Raw genomic sequence first — 22835 nt, 5'->3', positions numbered from 1 at the left:
ATTGCTCGTAGCAGTATAGCTTTCTCACACCTTAACAAAGACAGAGTAAAGAGAACACAAAACATTCACACCCCATTTCTCAGGTAAGAGATCCTCCTGCCTTCAAACAAACAAAAAAAGTTCGTATTTAGGAGAATATTTATGCTCTGATGGTTACCTAGCAAAGGTCAGATGCTGAATTCTCCAGTAACCTTTCAGGCTAGTCAGGACGTAGGCATTACTTACACAGACGTGTAAAAATCCACTCACCCATTTTAGGACCTTAACAACCTTCCTGGAAAACATTGCTTTCGAAAGTGGCAAAGTGGAGAGGGGAACAGAAAAGGTGAGAGAGGAGGAATTAAGGTGAAATTGTTAATGATGGATGGGTAAGAGTCTAGACCTCTTCTGAGCAGGCACTGCCAGCCACGCCAAGAACGAGCAGTGGTTCTGAGAAGTGGACTGTTGTCCATTTAGACATTCAGCTCATTTTTCATCTGATCCCAGGCTGGGCTTCAACCATGGTCGCAGAGGCAGAAGGCAGCACTTCTCCACTAAGCCAGCAGCTTGTGAGAGTAGAGGATGTCTGTGTTGAATATGTGAGCATCAACTGAAATGTGGGAATGTGTTTCCAATGGACATTCTCGGCACAGCACCCGAAAGTAAACGGAGTCACTGTATGACCAGTGAGGCACGGCTTATTGCAGCTGGAAATCATTTATTCCCATGCTGGAGTGGGGTTTCTAAGTGTTCTTTTTACTCTCTGTTGATACTCCCAGTCTGGTGTCCATCGACCCTGTGCCACTACCTCAGCTTGCATCCTTTCAGTCTCAGGGCAGGGAAAGCGTACGGACTATCGGTTTCAACACCATCTCTAAGGTTATCCAAGATTTTAAGTGTAGCCTAAGACTTGTAATTGAGGGCTGTCTAAAATACCTGGAAGCACTTTGAATGCTAAGACAGAGCAGCAAGATTTTTTTTTCCTTTTTTTTTTTTTTTTTTTTTGATTTTACCTTTCTAGCCACTGGGGGCCGGGAGAGGGAGGTTGGTTGGTTGATTGATTATTTATTGGGAATTAATACTGAGAGAGTATATGCAAAGGCTGAGGGCACCATGCCATCTTCACAGAACAAGACCCTAACAGCTAACTGACGTACAAGAAACTGCAAAGTTATACTGTAAGAACACATATTAAGGACCGAGGAAAGTCTGCTAAGGTGCTACGTCTAAAACTAAGTTACTTCTTGCTTTGACCCTCCCCTCTCTTGGCATCAGTCGTCGTCCAGAGCCTCTGTCTTGATCTCGTTGGCTCCTTGCCGGGCCAGCGCCAGGATGGTGTGGTTGACTGCTGCCATCTCCACGGCTAAGGAAATGGGGTCTTGGTGGTCACTATGGCTAGTGCTGTCATCCTGGCAACCATGTGGGAAGGAGCAGAGAGAAGCAGGGTTATTTTCCACAAGTCCAAAAAACCAGAGCGGAGAAAAGAAAATGCGCCGTGTGATTGTGGGGGGACAGAGCGGGGTCACAACGTGGGTTCAGGACTGGTTTACAACTGGTTTAGGACTGTTTTACAACTGGTTTAGGACTGGCTTCCCTCACTGTGTAGACAAAGGTAAATAAAGCAGGGAGAGGGGGGACCCAGCTCTGGAGGAAAATATTGAATTATAAAGACGCAAGCGATACAAGAGGTTAAGTCAGGAAAGCAAATTAAGACAGGAATCACTGGGCATGGCCCAGGTCCATGGTTATAGCTGCAATATACAGTTCTAGTTGCCCTATTTAGGTCATCCTGGCCATGGAAAGGGGTGGAATGAGATGAACTTTAAGGTCCCTTCCAACCCAAAGCGTTCTGTGGGTTCTCTGATTCTATTTGATGCCACAACAGAAATCAAAAAGGCAGAGAAAAGAAACATCCCAAGGGAAGAGGGATGTTTCCTCATGAGAAGAAGCTAAACAGAGTCAGGTCCTCCAGTTTGGGGGAGAAATGGCTGATGGTTGACATGATAAATGTTTATTACAAATAACTGGAAAATAAGAGGACAATTTTCCATGTTTTTTATGATCCAATAATCAAAGACACTCGCTGGAATGGTAATGGGATCCAAGGCAGCAGTGGGAAGCTCACTTAGCACAGTTCAGTTCAGGATTCACTGATTTTACATCAGACAAAAGTAAAAATGGTTTTAAAAGGTGTATGTTTGACAAATCCAGGGAAAATTAGTCTGCTAGAAATTATGGAAACTCAGAAAGCCTCTTAAAACTACTGACTTCCAGAAGCTGGAAGCTACTAGAATGAAATAATTCTATATACATTAGAGAAGTACTATAGAATTTTTCTTTAACTGCTATTATTGACCAGAACCATGACACAAACTGAGCCTAAGCTTGGTCCAAGTCAGCATCCTGTGAAAACATTGAATTCACACAGATACAGGGGAAAAGATGCTGGAAAACTCTTCCAATGCTAAAAAATCACAGTGGCTGAAGAGAACTGGAACCACCATAAATCAAATAGGGAATTTTAGGAAAAAACATGGTGCTTTCCCCTCTTTAAAACAGGGCACTAATAGTTATCCCCGTGTGATCCTGGATTTTTAAATTATTACAATTTACAGAAAGGAAATTATAAACATTTATCAGTCTCCCAACAGCCTTCAAGTGACGAACTTGTGTGATTTAAAATTTCAAACGTGCACAGAGTATCTTTAAATTAAGATGATGGGTGACAAATGTTGAAGAGAACAACAAAAAAAAAAACGGATTTGGTAAAATCCTGAGGTTATTTAGAAGGATTCATTCACTTATAACAAGGATCTGGTAAATTTTAGGGCCTCTCAGAAATCTTTGTCATGGTACAAATAAAGAGCCCTAAAATCTGGGGTTTAGGCACTTTGTTAGTATTTAGATGAACTTTGTGTTTTAAAGTTTATTAGAGTTTAAGTGTATCTATGGAGAACAGAATTTCTGGGTTTAACAGCTAATGGATGTTAAATGGTCATCAGAAGAACTTGCCATTTAATCTGCATTGCTGCTAATGACCAATTACACCTCGTAGAGGAGCCCAGATTACTGAGAAATGTCATTTCTAAGGCCTCTAAACAAAAATCTTTAAATTTTAATAACCCATTTATTTCTCTTTTCAAAGCATGCTGGTTAATGCACAGCAGAAAAACACAGTTCAGGAGTTCTACATCAGGCTCCACCTCAGTATTCCAGTCCTGTCTGTCTGACAGGGAATTTTCTGGGGCTTGGCAGTGGTTTCTAAACATTTTATGGCAGTCACAGAGCAGCTTCTCATCACTGAGAGCCAGAAAAGTTGGTCCCACCAAATCTGCTGGTGCTGACCTATAAAAAGGGTCTCAATCCCCATCAGGAGCAGCAGCTGGGGATGCCTCTGCCAGGGATCTGCTGCCCTGGGCCAGAGCCAAGTGTGCCAGGGACTCATTCCAGGACACTCAGCTGCTGTTCCACTCCACCAGCAGCTTTTGCAGAGGGAGAACTCCCAGCTTCTCCCAAGAGAGGCAGGGAGAAGTGATCCAGCCCAGCTGTGGGGTAGCACAGAAATATCTCCTCTCAAAAGCAGGAGTGAGCTGGTTGAGTTCAAACCCTGGGGAAATTGGGAAGGGGATGCAAAACCTGTCAGGAAGGTGTGTGAAGGAAGGGTCACCAACTTTAGGGTAGGTGAGGGCTCAGAGTGTGGGAAGGGGTGTTCTTTTGCTAGAGAATTTAAAAAAGAAGTGGCTGTCAAGGGTTAAAAATAACCAAGAAAAAGAGAGAACAGGCAAGAATTAAAATGCAGAAACAAACAAAAAAGACAGATAATATGTAAACAATCCAAATTGTGGCATGCTCTTGCAGAACAATATGGAATAAGCTAATTAAAGGTCAGGGCTTAGTAAATCAAATCCTTTTCCCCCACCCTTCACCCTTTGTCTGTCAGTGTCTGAGGGATGATCCTGAGAAGCTCCTGGAAGGTTCTCCCACAGAAGAGAGGGAGCTCAGGAAGTTCCAGGAGGGTGCCCAGTGCTCAGAATCCTGCTGGGAAAGGCTGGCACAAGGACTTCTGAAGGGTCCTGGGCAGGGCTCCCTCCTGCTCATGTCTGAGGCCAGGTCAGCAGCTCACAGCAGGGGTGGCCCTGGCTAGAACAGGGCTCTTCTTACAGGAACAAATCAGAAGTGCAAGTTTTTTGGGGACAATTGCTGGTGCCTGACACACAGGGCTGTGACAGACCTGTCCATCCCTTCCTGAGGGAGGGAAAATCAGAGTGACAGGGAAGGAGAGCGTGGGTATGGCAGGGCTCTGGCTGAGGTGAGGCTCTCCTGCCACATCTCAGACATTGTGTGTGGTGTGAGGGGTGTAACTTGCTTGTTTGGAGCAGATCCTCCTGTCTTCTTCTACCTTCTCTGCTTCTCTGCCTCCTTCAGAACATCGTCCCTCCTCCTCCCCGTTGCGTACTTGCCAAGTGTCCTGTCGTGAGGCAACAAATCCACGGGGGTGAATACTGGATTTTCACCCTCTCCCCATCACAGTGACACAAAAGTCAAACAAAACAGGATTTTCAAGAGGCAAAAAGGTCCTTTTTAGGTGTTTGGTTGTCCCTGTTTGGGCCACGAGGCTCCAGGGCTCACCTGCTCTGAGTAGTCGTTGCCGTCCACGTCGTCGCTGTTGGAGTGACCTCCAGGACTCTGTACATCTATTCCATGGCTCTCCAGGATTGCTGCTTCTTCGAAAAAAGCAAATGGATCCCTCATTTATCTGATGCATTGGAGAAGTTAAAGTAACTCGGGTTTTTTTCCCCTTTTTTGGGAAGTTAGAATGACTGGAGGAACAGGGTTAGTTCTTAGCACCGTTCTCTTCACTCTCCAACATTTGGGAAGACAGCACAGGTACAAACACTGGTTTGCCTGAAATCCTTCCCTGCCAACTACCAGACTGTCCTGGGAGTAAAAATCCCTGTCTTCCAGCCAATCCTAACAGAAATCAGTGTCATTTCTAACGTATTGAAGTGGCAAAGGCATTCCCTGTAAATCTTCCCCCACAGTTTGGACTGGGCAGGATTCAAGGGGGTGGGGAGTGTCTGAAAATAGATGGGAGAAATTTCTGAAAGCACTTCAGGGATTTGAAAACACAAAAATCCATCTTCCAGTAGGATCCATATATCTAAAGCTCCCCTTGATTCTTTTTATCTCTTTCCAAACCTCCTCTCCAAACACTAAGTTTGCTTTATTCCCCCATCCCTTTGAGAAGCCATTTTTACTTGTAGAAAAATAAATTTAGCTAAACTTTAGTAACACGTTAAATTATGTAATCAGAGCTTTTTTTCTTATTCAGAAATAAGGCAAAATAGTGGAACATTTGAAATAATTAAAAATAATGAAAATAAGCAGATATGGATGTCTGTTCACCCATGTGTTGCAAAAGTAATTCTGCATAATATCTAAGTAAGGGTATCAAACTTTTTATGAATGGCAGAAGTTTGTTGAATCCACAAAATAACAAATCACTGAGGTGATTTATTCTCCTCAGAATATCTTATCCACATCAGAGGGTCTCCTTCCTACAAGTGATTTGATTTCCTTACAATCAGCTAAGAAACCACAGGGTTAACTGTGAAGTGACTTTTGTGTTTTCCTGATCATCCACAAAAAATGTGGCTTTTTTCCAGCCCCTTGTCCCTGGGCAAAACCTTGGAAAGCTGTCAGGGCCAGAGGTATAACCAGGATAAAAACCACACTAAGTCTGTGAACTTGCCAACATCTCTATCTCCTTTATTTACAATTTTGAGGTTTCATTTCAGATTTGAGTTTGGATACTCAAAGGAGGGAAATGCAACTCTCCTTCCACCTATAAAATTCTCACTTTGCTTTTTAAAGCTGATCTTCCAGTAAAACTTTGTAACTTCACCACTTCCCCTGCACTGATGACAGAATTCTACAAACTACACGTATTTCACAAAAAATCTGGAACAGCAAGAGACTCATTTTCATAATTCCTCCACATTTCTCCCGAGGCTGTCAGCACCTCTGGTGTTTTCACTAATTAATTCTTACGTAATTGCCACCTCTGCTGAGCAAACCCCAGGCCTTGCAGGCAGGCTCTGTGATACATTACCGATATTGGCTCTTCTCTTGATCTCCTTCCTCCTGTTGGCAAACCAGTTGTACACTTTGAGGGAGGTGACTCGCTCCAAATCCGACAATTTTTTTCCTAGGAAAGCAACAGTAGGGAAAAATAATAGTTCAGTGGTGTTACTCACTGGGTTCCAGAGAAGCTGTGGCTGCCACATCCCTGGGAAGTGTGCAAGAACAGGTTGGACAAGATTTGGAGCAATTTGGGATAGTGGAGGTGTCCCTGTCCTGGGACTGGAATTTTAGATGAGCTTTGAGGTCCCTGCTCACCCAAACAGATCTGGGATTCTATGGGATAAACCCCTGAAACACAAACAGCACTGGCAAGTTAAAATAACTGAGAAAAAAGCAAACTTTATGTGGATCACGTTCCAGTGTCTAGGTGCTGTGGCACTAAAAGCTAAGTATCTTCTTTTCTTCTGTTTTTTTAAAAAATCTGAATTACAGGAATTTCTTTGCAGCTTCAACCAACTCAACCCAGAGCCATGGGAAAATGAAGGTTTTTTTTTCCACTTTGAGCACAAAACTGAGATTCCAAAAACTGAAATTCCTGCCACAAACCTCATCCCTAGGGCTCCTTCTCTTACTATGTGTCACAAGGGTACAGTTCACTGTTTTATACAGCAGAAAAACGAATGAAGTGGTTTTGTGTCACCCTTTCTCTCAGCACCCATCACACCCTCCCAACAGTGCCAGGACACTCGGGATCTTTTGGGATAACAGGGGTGGATGCTGGAAACTGGATTTTTACACTTAAACCAACAAAAAATTCCCAAAAACCAGAAGGCAGCTATAAAAAACTATGCCTTTATCTGGTCATCGGCATAAATAAGGGAAGACTGGAGGGATTCAGTATTTCAAGGACATCCTGGAAACCTCTTTTTTGCTCCTGACCCTGTATAAAATATTCCCCATATCTCCATCCTCAGACCTCTGCAGGCTATACAGGGTTGAGCCCCCCTTGCTTCTGAGTCTTTCTCAAAGTTTATTTATTCAGCCTACAAAACATCCATGTAATTGCAGCAATCTGCACACTTAAATAAGTTAGGAGAGATGAGACAAGTGAAAGAAAGAAAACTCTGGAAATTGATAGCTTGGCTGCTTCCTAATGCTTTGCATCAGCACCACTGGCAGTATTTTACTGCTCCCTGACATGGCCTTGCAGCACTTTGTTCCAAGTTGCTCCACAGCTAGGAATCAAATCCTCAGCTCTCTGGTCCTCTGATTTTTCAAGGAAAAATTCAGCAGGTATTAGGGAAAATGTATTTTGCCATGAGAATGCTCAACACTGTGGAACAGGGGCCTGGAAATGGGAAAACCTCTGATTTTGGAGAAACTGAAAACTGAACAATCTCATCTAAGCTGGTCCTGTCTCAGCAGATGAACTCCAGGGGTCACTTCCATTCTAAACTGGTCTGAGCTATCCTGTGACAATCCCAGCTCTCCACAACTCCCTGAAAGGATAAAAAGGTGGGGATCCATCTTTTCTCCCAGGGAACAGGGACAGGACAAGAGGAAATGGCCTCCAGCTGCACCAAGGATGCTCAGGTTGGATATTGGGAACAATTCCTGCCTGGAAACTCCTGTCAAGCCCTGGCACAGCTGCCCAGAGCAGGGGTGGAGTCCCCATCCCTGGAGGGATTTAAAATCCCTGTGGATGTGGCACTTGGGGACACAGATCAGTGGTGACCTTGGCAGCGCTGGGGATGGTTGGATTCCATGATCCCAGAGGCTTTTCCAACCTAAATAATTTTGTGATTCCATGTGCATGACTCACACTTTAGTTGCCTTCTCATTAATTTTTATTCTGGTTGTAAGAAATCTAAATATATCCAAAACACAAGTTCTGAGATCTATGTAAATGTTTGGTTAGCAAAACTAAGCAAAGGCAGGTGCATCCACTAATACTACACTGAATATTCATGCTCCTCTCCTAAGTATAACTTCTCCAGAAAGAGGGAAAATGCAACTTGTTGACCTAAAGATAAGGTTCTCCATTAACACCCAGGTTCTCATCTGAGATCCCTGTCTGAAAGCTGTAAAATATTGAAAAACAGGAGAGCTGAGCTCCTTCCTCCTCCAAAAACCTGATTTATCAGTCAAGCTTGATGACTTTGGAAGTCTTTTCCAACCCAAATGATTTTGTGATTCTGCAAACATCAGTCTCAGAACTCAAGATGCTGAAACCTCTTTGTTTTTGGGAAGGACCCCCCAGCAGCTCCTCACCTGGTTTTTGTATAACTGCATTACAGGCGTTGGCAATTTCTTCTCTCTTTGCCTCGTCGGGATATTGATTCTCATTGAAGTAACTACAAAAGGGGGGAAAAAAAAAAAAGGCTTTTTCTTAAGAAATCAGAGCATGAAGGTTCCAAAGCAGCTCCACTAAAAGGTGTCAGCTGCTGATTTATGCATCACTTCTCCAAAGGTACCACAGTGAATTTTATGGTAAAGTAACACCAGCCTGCGTTTATGTCCACGTGGAATAAAGGAAACTTCCCAAATCCCTCAGAAAAAATGAGTATTATCTCAGCATTTGGAATATTGTACTAGGACACCCAAAAATGTAGGAATTCCATGGGTATCAGAGTTAAGATTGTCAAGTGAAGCATCATCTCCAAGACAGGCCTTTGACTTTACTATAATTTATTTTTTATCCCCTCACACACCCCCAGCTTAGGTAGAAGGAGCTGTTTAACATTTTTTCTGATTCCTGTTCATATATATTTTTTAATATATACACATCCATCCATACTTTTAATATCTGTATTATGCAAAACCCCACAAATACTGCAGAGACAGACATGGTGTGGAGATGCTATGAAATTACACAGGATGATTTCTACAGTCAGATTGTTTTTTTAAAACCACAACTCAAAATTTTTCAATCTTCCTCTGAACGACACATTGAGTACAGCATGTCTCTAACACTATTTTTTCTGGAATAATTGTGATTTTATTGTACTTTATATGCAGTAAACACCCTAAAAAAGTTAAAACTGTTTCCTCTTTTACCTCACTGAACCATTCTGCAAATTTTAATGAACTGATTTACATTCCACAGAGCTTATCAGATCTGCATTAAAACCAACAAAACGTCCTGTTTTCTTCAATGGACTCTGCTAACCATACCACAAGCAGAGACTACCACTGTTTTTTCTGTAGATTATCCATAATATATAATCCTAGGATTTCTTTTATCAACTTTGATCAGCAGCAGGCCCGGCTGTTGGACAGCTGCTCTGCATTTGAAAATAAGATATTTATTTCCTTAACTGTAGATCATTTGGTAATAGGAGATTCCAGCATATTGAGGCAATTATTATTTTCCATTATTCACCCAGTGGATTGGCCCCAGATACTTTCTATGGAAATCCAGATTCTGTTCCATACAGGAACTGTTTCTGTCCAAACTTTGAACACTCAGGTTGAATTTTAGGTGCCACTACTTCATCCCCCTGTTCACAGAGTCATTCACAGTCACATCTATGCCCAAAATGGAGTTCTATTTCAAAGTTGCTGCTCAGTGAGTAAGAGAAATCACACATGAGCTCGGAGAGCTGCACCATTCATGGACTTCCAGGTGATCTGCTGGGAGAGAGCAAATGGAACCACAGGGATGGCTCAATCTTCTCCAAATGAAGGGCAGCTCTGCCCTAAACTTCAGTTCAAGGGTTGGAAAATTTGGGAGTTTGTCAGCCAACACTTCCACTATTAGAGTGAACTCATTGCTGGAATTAAGGTGACTGAGGAGTCAAAGGAGGAGTTCCCTGACACAGGACTGGTGTCTTTGCTCAGCTTCATGAGAATTTAGAATGAACATCACACCCTCTGGAAATGGTAATTTTTAAAGTGTATTCTCCCCTCTTCCATGTCTATCCCCTGTGTGATTCCAGCCTTTGAAGTGGTGTGTGTCCATCTCAACCTGCAAATTTCTGTTCAAAGGGGTTGCAGGGTTCTTACAAAGGTGCATTTTTGGGGAATGGAGAACTTAAAAAAGAGAGCAGAAAATGCTTTTTCCAGTAGTTAGTGATGGAAGGAGAAGATCAGGATCCCAGCTCCACAGCCCCATGACAATATTTCAGCTCTCCCACCTACAGAGCACTGCCCTCTGCCCAGAGCCAAGAATCATTTCCTCTTTTAAGCACCCTGAGATAAAGGAACATCAAGAGATCACAGCTGAAAACTGCTGCTCTGTTATTTACAGGAACATATTGTCTGCCCCGGAGTCCTAAACAGCACCACATGTACAAAAAACAACATTTATGGAAGAAATTACAAAATACATAAAATTATCAATCAGGGTGACCTTGAACTGCCCATTCTTGTTAATTCAAGAAAGTGAGACACTAATTAAAGCAGCAAAGACAACACCAGAGCCACCAGTGACCCTTTTCTTGACACCTAACTCAACACTGTCCCTTCCCCAAGCCACAGCCAGGCTTTTGCTGCTTCCAACAAATAACAAAAATATTTTCTACCAACAACAAAACTTCAGCCCATGCTTACACTTCTCTGGGATAACAGGAAATCTCCCTGTGATGGAGCAAACTTCCAGAACTGGACAAGGAATGAGACACCTCTTCTGGCAAATGAGGGAATTTTGTGTATTCCAATCATTTTTGTGATTCAGAAACTGCTGAAGCAGTAATTCTTATCTCTCAACATTTTACAACTAAGTTATAAACAATTAATTTGCCTGACATTTCTCATCAAATTTCTGATCTTTTAATGTAAAATGTCTAAACATTTCTACAAGAAATGTTTACAAGAAATTCTCACTAAAAACCGTGAAATTCTTCTGACCCTAAATTTCAATTTATGAAAAAGCATTAAAAATCTCAGTGAGTTGTCACAGAGCTGTCCTGGTTCTTTTTGTGGGGATCCCAAAGCCAAGTGGGTACCAGCTGGAAGGGGAACTAGTGGAGCAATTAAAACTCTGTTTCTGCAGCTGACAGTAATTTTAGAACCTGCCTCTCCTTCCCCTGCTGGACTATTCCTTATCCTCATCAATGATGGGACACCTCCTTCCCCCACACATTTCTAAACTTGGCCAGCCCTCAACTTGTGCTCCCCAAAACTGAATCTTCTCCTCAGAACTCAATCCCAGGATGGTGTGGGGTCGAAGGGACCTTGAAGATAATTCAGTTCCAACATCCTGCCATGGCAGGGACACCTGCCACTACCTCAGGCTGATCCAACCCAATCCTGGACACGTCCAACTGTCCTGGTTCTTTTTGTGGGGATCCCAAAGCCAAGTGGGTACCAGCTGGAAGGGGAACTAGTGGAGCAATTAAAACTCTGTTTCTGCAGCTGACAGTAATTTTAGAACCTGCCTCTCCTTCCCCTGCTGGACTATTCCTTATCCTCATCAATGATGGGACACCTCCTTCCCCCACACATTTCTAAACTTGGCCAGCCCTCAACTTGTGCTCCCCAAAACTGAATCTTCTCCTCAGAACTCAATCCCAGGAAGGGACCTTGAAGATAATTCAGTTCCAACATCCTGCCATGGCAGGGACACCTGCCACTACCTCAGGCTGATCCAACCCAATCCTGGACACATCCAAGGATCATGGGGCAGCCACAGCTTTTCTGTGTAACCTGTGCCAGGGTCTCACCACCCTCACAGAGAAGAATTTCTCCCCAAAATCCAACATACATCTACTCCCCTTCAGCTTAAGGCCATTCTTGAGGCCATGCTGTTCCTCTCCATATTGTGCTTTTAGTGTTTGAAGGAGTGCAAGCTGCTTTATCAGAGCTCATAACCTGAAAGGAAAAAGTCTCACAGCTCCAGGCAACCCTAAATATCCAACCCTAATTGCTGATTTTCCTCCTCAGCCTCCAAATCCCTGTGCACAAACTCTACCAACACATCACATCTCATCCCCATCCCACCAAGGTCTTGTGGCTGACATGCCACAACACAAAGCACAACATTTAAAACCTCCCACCACGTGGCCCTTGAGGACCTGGCTTAGTGGTGAACTGGTGATGCTGGTTGATGGTTGGACTTGATCACCTTAAAGGTCTTTTTCATCCCTAATGACTCTATGGTTACATGATTCTATGATTCCTGAGAAGTAGATGAGAATAATTAAGTGTTCAAGACAGGGAAGCCATGGAAAATAACTCAAGACTTCATCACTGACTATTTTGTTTGCTCATGTAGAAGTTGTGAAAACACTGTGATTTTTTTGGACTACAATTCTTCTTGCAGTAAATTAATTATTCTGCCTCTAGTTCTGTTTCTTATCAGCCAGGTACACAGGGAAAGAATGCAGGATGTCTGAAATTCCCTTCACAGCCACAAACCTGTTCACAGTCTGAAAAGTTTCTGAAAGCTACAGATGAAAAATATGAAGCCACATGAACTTAAAAGGAAGGAAAAAAAAAGAAAAGGAGCAGGCACAAGTAACTCCTGCAAAGGCACACTGCTTTCTAGACAAAGGGCAGCTGTCAGCTGAATACCTTCCATGAAGAAACCAAATGATCTCTTTTGTAGAAAATGACAGTGGAGGATTAAAATGAAAAGTGGCCAAATAATTTACATGAGATGAGAATCCATATGATGGTAAAGAATGTAGATATCCTTGAAGCCGTTTCATTTCAATAACACTGAAGCCTAGAAAAATTGCAGATTCAGAGAAACCCTCTTTCTTTCAGGGATAATGTGCTTAGGACAATGATGGAGAGGGAATCCATCTCAGCCCAGGGCTCTGTAATGGAAGGAGAAGTCTCCCCCCGACTCTCTACCAAGGTGCCCCTCTCTGAATTCCTGCAATAGCTGCCAATCTTTTTTTTTTTCCCCTTCTGTTCTCGAGGCTGAGATATCAGATGCATTAAGCAATGCCTCAGTAGTGCTCCTGATAATCCACAGTGGAAGTTTTGTTGCTCCCTATCAGCTTTGCAGCTGCCAGGGAAGTGTCTGAAACCACAACCACTGAGCAGCAGAAGGATGGGTGGGGCCGGTGCTTTTCCAGATAAGGAAAGAGATAAAGCCCCCCAAAACTGATCAAAAGACCCCAAGCTGAGGAAATGCATGGTTTACAGCAGGACCCAGTGGTTAAAACTTCCAAGCGTGGCAGGGGTTCAGAGTGGAGAGGCTCAAATGTGTTGCAGGGTAGAAATTCACGGTGCTGCTGCAGCTGAGTCACCCTCAGGTGAGGTCACTCAGGTATGAGGACACAGATCAGCCTCACTGGGGAAAGGTAACTCACCTTGCAGTTAATGGGAGGCAAGAATACACAGATGGACATTTACTGAAGACCAGCAGACACGCTGCAAGCTCACTCCCCCACTTTGTGTTTGCATCCCTGGGTTCCCTCTTCCACGGTATGGGGACACAGATCACCCTCACTGGGGAAAGGTAACTCACCTTGCAGTTAATGGGAGGCAAGAATACACAGATGGACATTTACTGAAGACCAGCAGACACGCTGCAAGCTCACTCCCTCACTTTGTGTTTGCATCCCTGGGTTCCCACTTCCAACCCTGTGGGAGCTTCACCTGCCAATGAATTATCCTGGCTGTCTTGTGGGGCTCCAACTCCTGTGCTGGAGACCAAAGAGCCACGGAAGGGTTTGGGCTGCAAGGACCCTGAAGACCCTCTATAGTTCCCACTCCTGCCATGAGCAGGGACACCTTCCACTACCCCAGATTGCTCCAAGCCCTGTCCAACCTGGCCTTGGACACTTCCAGGAATGGGAGATTCATCTTCCCTGAACTCAGGCTGCAATCCAGCTTAACACAATTTAATCACAGAGCAAAGGGAACGATCCCATCCTCTCCTGCAGGAATGTTTTGTGCCCAGCTGCCTGCCTGCTCCAGCTCCCCACACGTGCCAAGAGCAGCGGTTGTGCAGCCAAGGGAGGCGGGAGGACACGGCTGAAAAGGCAGCTGGGCCCAGCTCCTTCCACAGCAGCTCCCAAAGATCCTCTCCCAAGAGATGCTGAAAGCAAAGCCAGAGCCATGAGCTGGGCCACCAGCCCAGAGAGGGATGGAAAAGCAGAATTGTCCAGCTCCCACCCCTATGGATGAACAGAAGATTGTGCTGTCCCCAGGGATGGATCTCCCTGCCAAATTCTCTGGTGTCTCAAAATACATGAGGTGAAAGCTGCTCCTTTGCTCTGATAAGATGCCTGTAATTTCAGCTCCCTATCTGGTTTCCCTCCCAAGAGTTCCTCTGCTTTCCACTGACAAGGTACAGAAAACACTCCAGTGTAGTTACCTATTTATCTCTCATTAGTACATTTATCACCCCAGTATCACCCAGCAGCCAGAGGTCACTGTTCCAGCCTTTGTGGCTCGTAGCAGAACTATTATTCAGGCTGTCAAATCAATGGAAATATTTCTGAAGTTAGTCTGTCATCTGTGCCTGAGATCTTATCCCAGCGTGGCATGAGACAGACTGTCAGAGAAGTGACATTCAGAGCATAATCTCATCAGAAAGTGTAATGACTGGTTTATTTCCCAGTAAATACTGGCCAAGAATATCACTAATGCCACTCTCAGTGAGGTCAGCAGATGACACCACCAGTTTTATCTGCTGATATTTCTACTGATTCCCTAGTAACGACATGGGTGTCAACTAAAACCGTGATATAAAGTAATTTTTATTTTTGACAGCAAAATTAAAGCTCAAAGATATCCCCTCCATAGATAAACTCTGATGGAGCTGAGAACTTCCCCCAGGACTTGTAAAACATAACCAGGCAAGGATGGGAAGTGCAGCTCTCTGGATGAACTTCAGTTGAGGCATCAGCTCAACCAGACCTAAGCAGCAAAAATCTAAGAAAAAAAATTCCTAACCCAGAAAAACCACTGACAAACATGATGGCTGCAGCTCTCTGCTGGTTTTTTTCCTTGGATGAACTTCAGTTGAGGCATCAGCTCAACCAGACCTAAGCAGCAAAAATCTAAGAAAAAAAATCCCTAACCATCAAAAAACCATCAAAAAACATGATGGCTGCAGCTCTCTGCTGTTTTTTTTCCACAGCACCATTATTTAGCCAATGGATTCCACAGGTCCATGGATTTAAAGGAATGGATAAACCACTGCAGAACTGTAGCCTGGTCTCTTCTACAGCACTGACAAGAGGTCTCTCAGCAATTCTGGAAGCCCAGAATTAAGCCCAGATCTTCTGTCCAACCTGCACAAATACCCAGTCCCAAGATAAAAAAATTGGGGATTTATCCAATGCAGAATTTACTATAACTTTATAACACCTTTGGAATCAATCTGTAAAAATCCACGTTTATTAAAAATCTCTCTCATTCCCAACTTTAGCTTTGAGGCCCAGGGTATGGCCACACTCTGTCCAGGGACAGCACAATTTTTAAGCCTCCCACTCTAAGAAACGTTTCATTCTTGGATTTCTTTTCATTGCAAGTGCAAATCTAGAGGAGAGATCTCACCAGCACTAGATCACTTAGAGCACCAGACAGAGAGAAACTGAAATTATTTCACACCTCAGGACGTGTCTGCATACATAAATTCCAGAGCCATGTCAGCACACATTAAAAACCCTCACACAATCAGAGCTGACTCTCAATTCTGGCTTTACAAGTCGCTGTCTAAACTCCAAGAGAGGCATTTCACTGATGTTTCTTAGCAGGAATCTCCTCTGCCACGTAGATTAAAATGCCAAAAATACACCTTGCACGGGAGTGGGTAAAGCTGGATGACCTTCAAAGCTAACAGAACAACGAGGTTTTCATTCTTTCAACATCACTTTCTCAGAATTTTGACAGCGGTCTCGAGGACCACAATCCTATCAAGCTATTAATATTATCCTAAAATTTGTTTAGAAACAGAATTAATTGATAATAGCTCTGAAAGCCTTGTACTTGCAAAAGATAATCTGTGCCTCCTAATCTCTAGCACCCTACTGTTGAGATAATTAACAATTAAAAAAAAGAATAGTTAAGACATCCGAGGTGGCGATTTACTCTTCCTTCTAATTGGATTTGGTGATAAGAGCATTTCTGAAATTACACAACAGGCCTCTCCTGAATGGCAAGATTTGGAGTTTGCAGCAATTTGAAACACACAGGTACTTTTTGCTTAAGGCACCTTGAAGACAATGACAGCTGAGATTTTGAATATCCTTCAATTTGTCCTTAAACTTACTGGCACCACCAGACTCTCAAAGCCAACAGAGTTCACTAAATTGTTCATAAAATAGAAGTGGGCATTTTTTGAAGCCAGCAAGTAACCAACACATGGAGACAAGATAAAGTGAGAATTGTCCTGCTGGTTCATGTAAGCAAACAGCATCTTCAAAGCTCTTCCTAACAAGGCATCTAAGCATGAATAATAGGATCCCTTGTTCTCTTTTATTTACTTGAAATATTTAAATGGAGACCTCCATGCTGCAGGGATATTTATGTGCATTAAATCCGCTGGACTTTGTGAGTGATAAATAAAACCTTTCTGCAAACAACAGTGAAACAAACATCTCATCTTCATTTTTAAACGTGGTACAGGGCAAGAGTTATTCCAGTTGTATTTTGGATTATCTGGTCCTCCCAAACAAAGCCAAGGCAGGGTCAGCCCATGGGTGAAACATCTCCAAAAATGAGGAATCTCTGCAGGAATCAGCCCTGGCCCACCCACTGGCAAGGGCTGTTCTGCCCAAAATTCCAACCACACAAACTCTACTCAACACTGAGGGTTTTACACACACACTACTCACAGGACAACAGAGGATTCCAAGGCTTTATATGGCAGCATAAATAAATAGCAAAACTTGGTTTTTACATTACTCAGAACATCTTTATTTGCTCTCTGGAACAAAATATTCCACTCAGCAGAGGCAGAGCTCTGTTTTCAGCTCATCTGGTTAGATATTCTGAGAACAGCCTATCCCTGCCTCAAAATTGTGCTTTGGTGGGAAGCTCAGCCCTGGGAAGAGGATTCCAAGGCTTTATATGGCAGCATAAATAAATAGCACAACTTGGTTTTTACATTACTCAGAAGATCTTTATTTGCTCTCTGGAACAAAATATTCCACTCAGCAGAGGCAGAGCTCTGTTTTCAGCTGGCTGGGTATTCCTAGAACAGCCTATCCCTGCCTCAAAACTGTGCTTTGGTGGGAAGCTCAGCCCTGGATGTGTGTAAATAATGTCAGTGTGAGCACCAAAGTCCCTCAGGTTGTCCTCACTCTAGCCTCAGTAAGGTTTTAGTTCTTCTGGATGGGAATCTTGAAGCCTCCCTTGTTCCAAGCCTCCAGAAGAGGAAAAACACCAATCATGAGATTTGGGGTTAATCTCAGTATGAACTGACAGCTCCCAACACCACCACCAGCATTTCCCCTCAAAAATCCACACGTTTTTGTTTTCAGTTTCCAGTCTTGGACCAGACTTGGTTCAGCTCAGCAGAACCCCCAACTGCTGCTGCATTTTCAGAAAATAAAAATTAATTCAGCTAAATGAAAGGATCCTACAGAGTCCACAGACAAGGCCAATTCCTGGAGCACCTAAAATTATCCTGTACCTGGACCCCCAGATCTGGGCCAAAATTGTTATCCCATTAAGTGTTTATCCCATTAAGTGTTGTACAGACAGGTAGCAGAAAATGTATTTAATTTTAAAATATTGATCTATTCTGTACCTTGCAACCTAAATACAACACAAGAGATGGAGAGAAGCAAAGGAAAATGAGAAATAATGAATGAACCCAGTAGTGCCAGTGGATTAAACTACTACAGTGCCAAGACCAACTTCAGGAGGTTCTCTGTAGACAACACAGCAAAGAAGGAGATTTAAGGGAAGTTTTAAGCCACAGGAAACTTTGGGATCTTTAAAGAATATTTCTCAAACCTGGCAGCAGCAACATCTTTATTTGCTAAAGATTGTTCAGTGACCATTCACCATCCAGAGGGAGAGGAAATAGCTGCATTTATTATCCAACTTTTTTACAATTTTTTTTTCCCTACAGGATTGTGAATAGTCATCATGGAAACAATAAGCACCAAAGACTCAAATGATTATTTAATTTACCAACACCCATCATGTTTCATATTTCAAGAGCACTTTTTATACCCAGATCATCAACTCCTTTAAAAGTATTCTGAAATTGTCTTTTTTCATCTTACTTTTTAATAGTATTACAAGAATTTACAGGTAGAAGAATAGGGAAGTTAAAAAGATACAGAGCCAAGAAACCAGATTAAATCAATCCACAGCTCTTTACTCCAAGATTTGTGCTCTTTGCCCTGAGCCATGGTTTTTGCCATGTGCTTCCTCCTAAATGTCATTGTCACCCTACTCAGATCAGCTGAGTTTCCTGGGGACAATCTTTCAAGGAGGCATGACTTAAACAGTGCTGGTAGCAAAGCTCCAAAAACAACTGAGGAATTGTTGACCAAAAAATCTAATTATTTTTAGCATTTTTGGACTTTAGTGAAGTATTTAATAAAGTGACAAATGGGAAATTATTCATGATTTTGGAAAAGACAAATATTAATATAATTACAAGATAGGGTAGAAAGGAAACATCTAACTAAGAAGAGGCCAAAAAATTAAATTAGCGGTATTGAAGACAACAATCAGGGATACTCCTCAAGTATCATCTTTGGAGCATCTTAAAAACAAAACCAATTAATGATCCTGACAGAAAGCCTGCACGTGGTGATGAATCTGCTGAGACCAAAGTCAGAAGCCACATCAACACCCTGAACTGAAGCACCATAAAAAGTAACAGAGAATCCTAAGGGCAAGAACTAAACAGAAATTTAACAGTGCAGCAGCCAAGGTCACCCACTTTGGGAAGAACAACTTCACAGGCACAAAAAGATCATCAGCTGGGAAGATCAGGTCTTGTGAAGTCACTGGGACCAAAAGATACAATGCAACAAAAGCACCAAAAAGGCCAAGCCTGACATAGATGAGGATGCTGCTATTCCTTATCCAGAGAGAAAAGCATTATAAGAGGCACTTCTATGCTGCTGACAGAGTTCCTCACACACAGCAAAGTATACAAAACAAATTAAATCTTACATGTGCTCCAAAGGAAAATCAAACGAATAAGAAAGCTGGGCTACCCTGGATCACCAAAAAAAAAAAAAACCCCAAAAGAATAAAAAAATAATCTAGGATGTGGTAATGACTTTGTGGCTAAAGCCCATATGGTTCTCTGACAGAACATTTTTTCAGGTGCTCCATTTAAACATTTTGAAAGTGCTCCACAGTCTGACCAAGAGCCCATAAATACATGATGCAACAACTTAAGAGTCTGACTTCGGAATTTTCCTCCCTCACTTCTGCTGGTAATGACTCTCTTTATTACTTGTGTAAAGACCTCCCATCTGTCAGTCCATGGCAGAGGAAGGGCTGGACTCTGCTCAGAGCTGAGCTGCAGTGACAGTCAGCAGGAATGCTCTGCACTGTTCTGGAAAGCAGGAATGGGAAAATCCTGCTGCACGCTGGGCTGGATGGTGCTCCTGGATCCTCCTTGTTGACAGGAGCAGCAAAGCCCTGGCTGCAGCAAAGCAGGGTGACAAGGTGCCAGCCTGGTCCTGAATTCCCTCTGAACGCTTCCCAGACCACTCAGGAAGTGAATTCTGTCATTTGTTCCAGGGGTAACATTACACAGGGATTGGATGAATCCTGCTGGGAGGGGAAACCCTTCCCTCAGCTTGGAGCTGTTCTGGACAGCCCAAACATTATGAACAACCACACAAAATGCAGCCTGAACTTGCCAGGGGCCACTTCACACTGTTTATGTGACAAGTTTATCATGGCTTTCCCTGCCTCCTGAATCCATGTTCGAATACCTGAGAAAATAACAGTTTAGCTGATTAATACAAGCTTTTTATTCCTAATTCCTTCTGTGTCCTTTAAACAGGACAATCACAGGAAAAACAACACCATGAAGGACTGAGGCAAATCAAGAAAGCTCAAAGAGACAGAAATCACAGAACCAGACATATTTTTACACTGTCCTCACAGCAGGCAGCACCTAGAGGTCTCAACATGATTGTAAAGAGCAAGAGGTTCTGTGTATGAACTCAGCACAAGCCCCTGACTCACACAAGTTGTGCCCAAGAACAACTGGCATTAACAGTTGCATTAAATGAAGTTCTGCAAGAAGAATTATTTATACTGGATACAAATAAAGCTGGTATTTTTGAAATTCACAGCAGTTAACACTCCCATGACTGAACTTCATTTGTTATCTTGCATTAAGCAAAGCACTGCACGTGGAGAAGAACAAATTCCAACTCCTCACATACATGAGGAGTCTAAATCAGTAGTAGTTCTTCAGGAAAATACTATCCCAAGATGAGACACTCTCAATCAATACACAAAAGTGATCAGCAAAAAAACAGATGTTGGGCTGGAGGTCAGAGAACAACAGGACTTGGATTCAGCTGCTTGTGTAAATCAGAAATATGGAAATATGGAAATCAGCTCTGCTTGGGTCCCCACTCACCTGCCCCAGGTCACAAGAAATTGAATGTAAGAATAGAAAAGGTCCAGAGAAGAGTGACAATTAATATTATTAGAGGCAAGGGAAGCCTTGGTGTCTGAGAAGAGATAACAGAGTGACTGTTAAGTTCAGAGAGGAGATAAACGAGCAGCACATACAGAGAATGATCCTGGATAAATGCAGTGTTCTGCCTTATTCTTCGTCATGATACTCATGCCAAAGGGACCTTTGACTTTTTAAACACATTTTAGCATATAAAATGAAACTAGGTATAATTAGCTCTCCGGAAGTACCCTGAAGACCTTAGCAGGATTTAGAAGGAATTACATATTTATGTGAATAATAAGAAGGATTAAAAATACAGGAGAGGAGATAAGAGCTTTTGTCCACAGCCACATGGCTGCTGGCCAGGTGTGAGCCAGGCACAGGATGGAGAGGAGAGGTAAAAGGAATGATAAACACCACAACCATCATCACCTGGGATGAGATCCTGCTTGTCACCTTCATGAGCAGGGGGACAGGACACTGAGGATCTCAACTGGTGCTGGAGAAATGCAGCAGAGTATCTGGACTAGAGGAGAATTCTCATTTCTAAAATGTGGGTTTGCTGCACCAGCCAGAGCTGTTACAGACCAGGCTGACAAAGTTGCATTTGCTAAATGTTGATTTCAGTTATTCTGACCTTGGCAGACACAAGAATTTTATCTGAGGTCTGCTGCAAGGAGCTGCCCCTCCCACAGAGCATCTTTTATTATTTTTAAAAAGAGAGAGAGAGAGAACACAAGGATACAAAAAGCACCTGAGCTCTCTAGAAAGCAAAATAACTCATTAGGTGCTGGATCCTCGGAGAAACCAGAGTCTGGTGAGGCTTTGGACAGACATCCTTGCACTCTATTTTACTGCCTGCAATCTGCCAAACAACTGGGATTTGCTTACAGCTGATTAGAATAGGAAGCTTGTATATTATGCATGTCTGAGAGGGAACAGAGCTTGATCTAATGCAAAATAAGGCAGATCCCGTGTGCCAAGCAGAAAATGGCTGCTCTTGCATTTTATGAAGACACAGAGCAATGACCCTGAGCCAAACCACTTGAACCTTCACACAACCACATGATCTTGCCTGTGTCTGAATGGTGAAGTGAACTTTGCTGGGCGCCTTTGCAAAGTGCCTTTGCTCAGATCTTGAAGCATTTCAGGAGCACAAACAGCAAAGATCCTAAAAAAAAACCCATTCCCTGCATCTCAAAGGACTTAATGAAGTTGAATCTCCCTCTGGAAGTTGCTGACTAACAAACACCTTATGACAGGATTGAGAGAGCTGGAAAAAATATAAAGGAATCACCTGATCTTTCTCTCTGCATTAAGATCAAGTATCTCAGAATCACCCTGGCAGATTTCAGCTGATTTGCTCCTGAGAAATGTTCTGTAGCTCCTGTAGATAACCTGCTTAGTGCTGTGCCACTCCTGAAGTCAGAAAGTTTTTCCTAATGCCAATGTCCCTCGGTAACCCAAGAATTAGAGGCTTTTTGGCACTTTTCCCTTGGCTTGACTCATCTCCCAAGCAGGTAGTGTGGATATTTTACAGCTGACAACGACGAGTCACCAAAAGGTTCAAGGACACCTGGGGGTCACAGGGACAGCAGAGATAATTCCCAGCCCTGCTGACCTCCCAGCAAACCCAGGAAAGATGAGCAGCATTCCCGAGCCAACCCGTGGCCATCGTTATATTGATGAGAAGCTGCTGTTCTGTTTCTAACAATGTACAGCCTAATGGAAGGGGCCAAAGGACATTACTTCCTGCTCTGCTGTCAGCTTGGAAAGGGAGAAACGCAATGAATCCCAAACTTAAATCTCCTCCAAAGCCTTGCACAGGAAACTTAGATCCCCTATGGGGCCGGTATTAAGGTTCTGCTGGAAGACATAACTAAGAGTAATGGGATGAAATTAACTAAGAAAATTTCCTAACTGAATTTCAGGAGCTAATAGAGCTCTCGTGGTCCCCAGGGAAGCCGTGGAAGCCCCGGCGCTCAGGAGAGCTGCAGTAAAAGCGCTTTCACAGTCGGAAGGATTTCTAATAAGGCACGTCAGGCCTCATCTCACTCGGGGCCAGGACCAAGCCCAGGGCACTGCCTCGGGATCAGGGTGGGATGTGCCTCTTCCAGGAGGGAAACGAGGCTGAATTGCCCAGCACCCTGATGGGAATGCAGCAGTGACTGGTCTAGGCATGGAGATGACCTTCCTCAGCTTTGGAAGGGAAACAAAACCATAAATGGTTAAATCAGACAGGATGGGCAGT

At 43.2% G+C, this 22835-nt stretch overlaps 1 protein-coding gene across 9 annotated transcripts in view; it reads right to left on the bottom strand.

Moving 5' to 3' along the window:
- Positions 1 to 952: 952 nt before the first annotated feature.
- Positions 953 to 22835, bottom strand: part of HMBOX1 (homeobox containing 1) — a 103669-nt gene continuing 81786 nt past the window's right edge. For 4 of the 9 annotated variants that reach the window (XM_039697608.1, XM_039697609.1, XM_039697615.1 and 1 more), the window contains 5 exons: positions 8335 to 8417; positions 6092 to 6187; positions 4609 to 4703; positions 4346 to 4447; positions 953 to 1388 (listed from right to left, as the gene is read on the bottom strand). In XM_039697608.1, the coding sequence (XP_039553542.1) occupies positions 1251 to 1388; positions 4346 to 4447; positions 4609 to 4703; positions 6092 to 6187; positions 8335 to 8417 (514 nt within the window). In that variant the 3' untranslated portion in view covers positions 953 to 1250. The remainder of the gene's footprint in view (positions 1389 to 4345; positions 4448 to 4608; positions 4704 to 6091; positions 6188 to 8334; positions 8418 to 22835) is intronic. The other 5 variants (XM_039697613.1, XM_039697610.1, XM_039697616.1 and 2 more) reach the window with 5 other exon arrangements.

Source organism: Passer montanus, unplaced genomic scaffold (genome assembly GCF_014805655.1).
Source record: "Passer montanus isolate IOZ18808 unplaced genomic scaffold, ASM1480565v1 scaffold119, whole genome shotgun sequence".
NCBI classification, from domain to species: Eukaryota; Metazoa; Chordata; class Aves; order Passeriformes; family Passeridae; genus Passer; species Passer montanus.
This window is presented reverse-complemented; position numbering and strand designations above follow the sequence as displayed.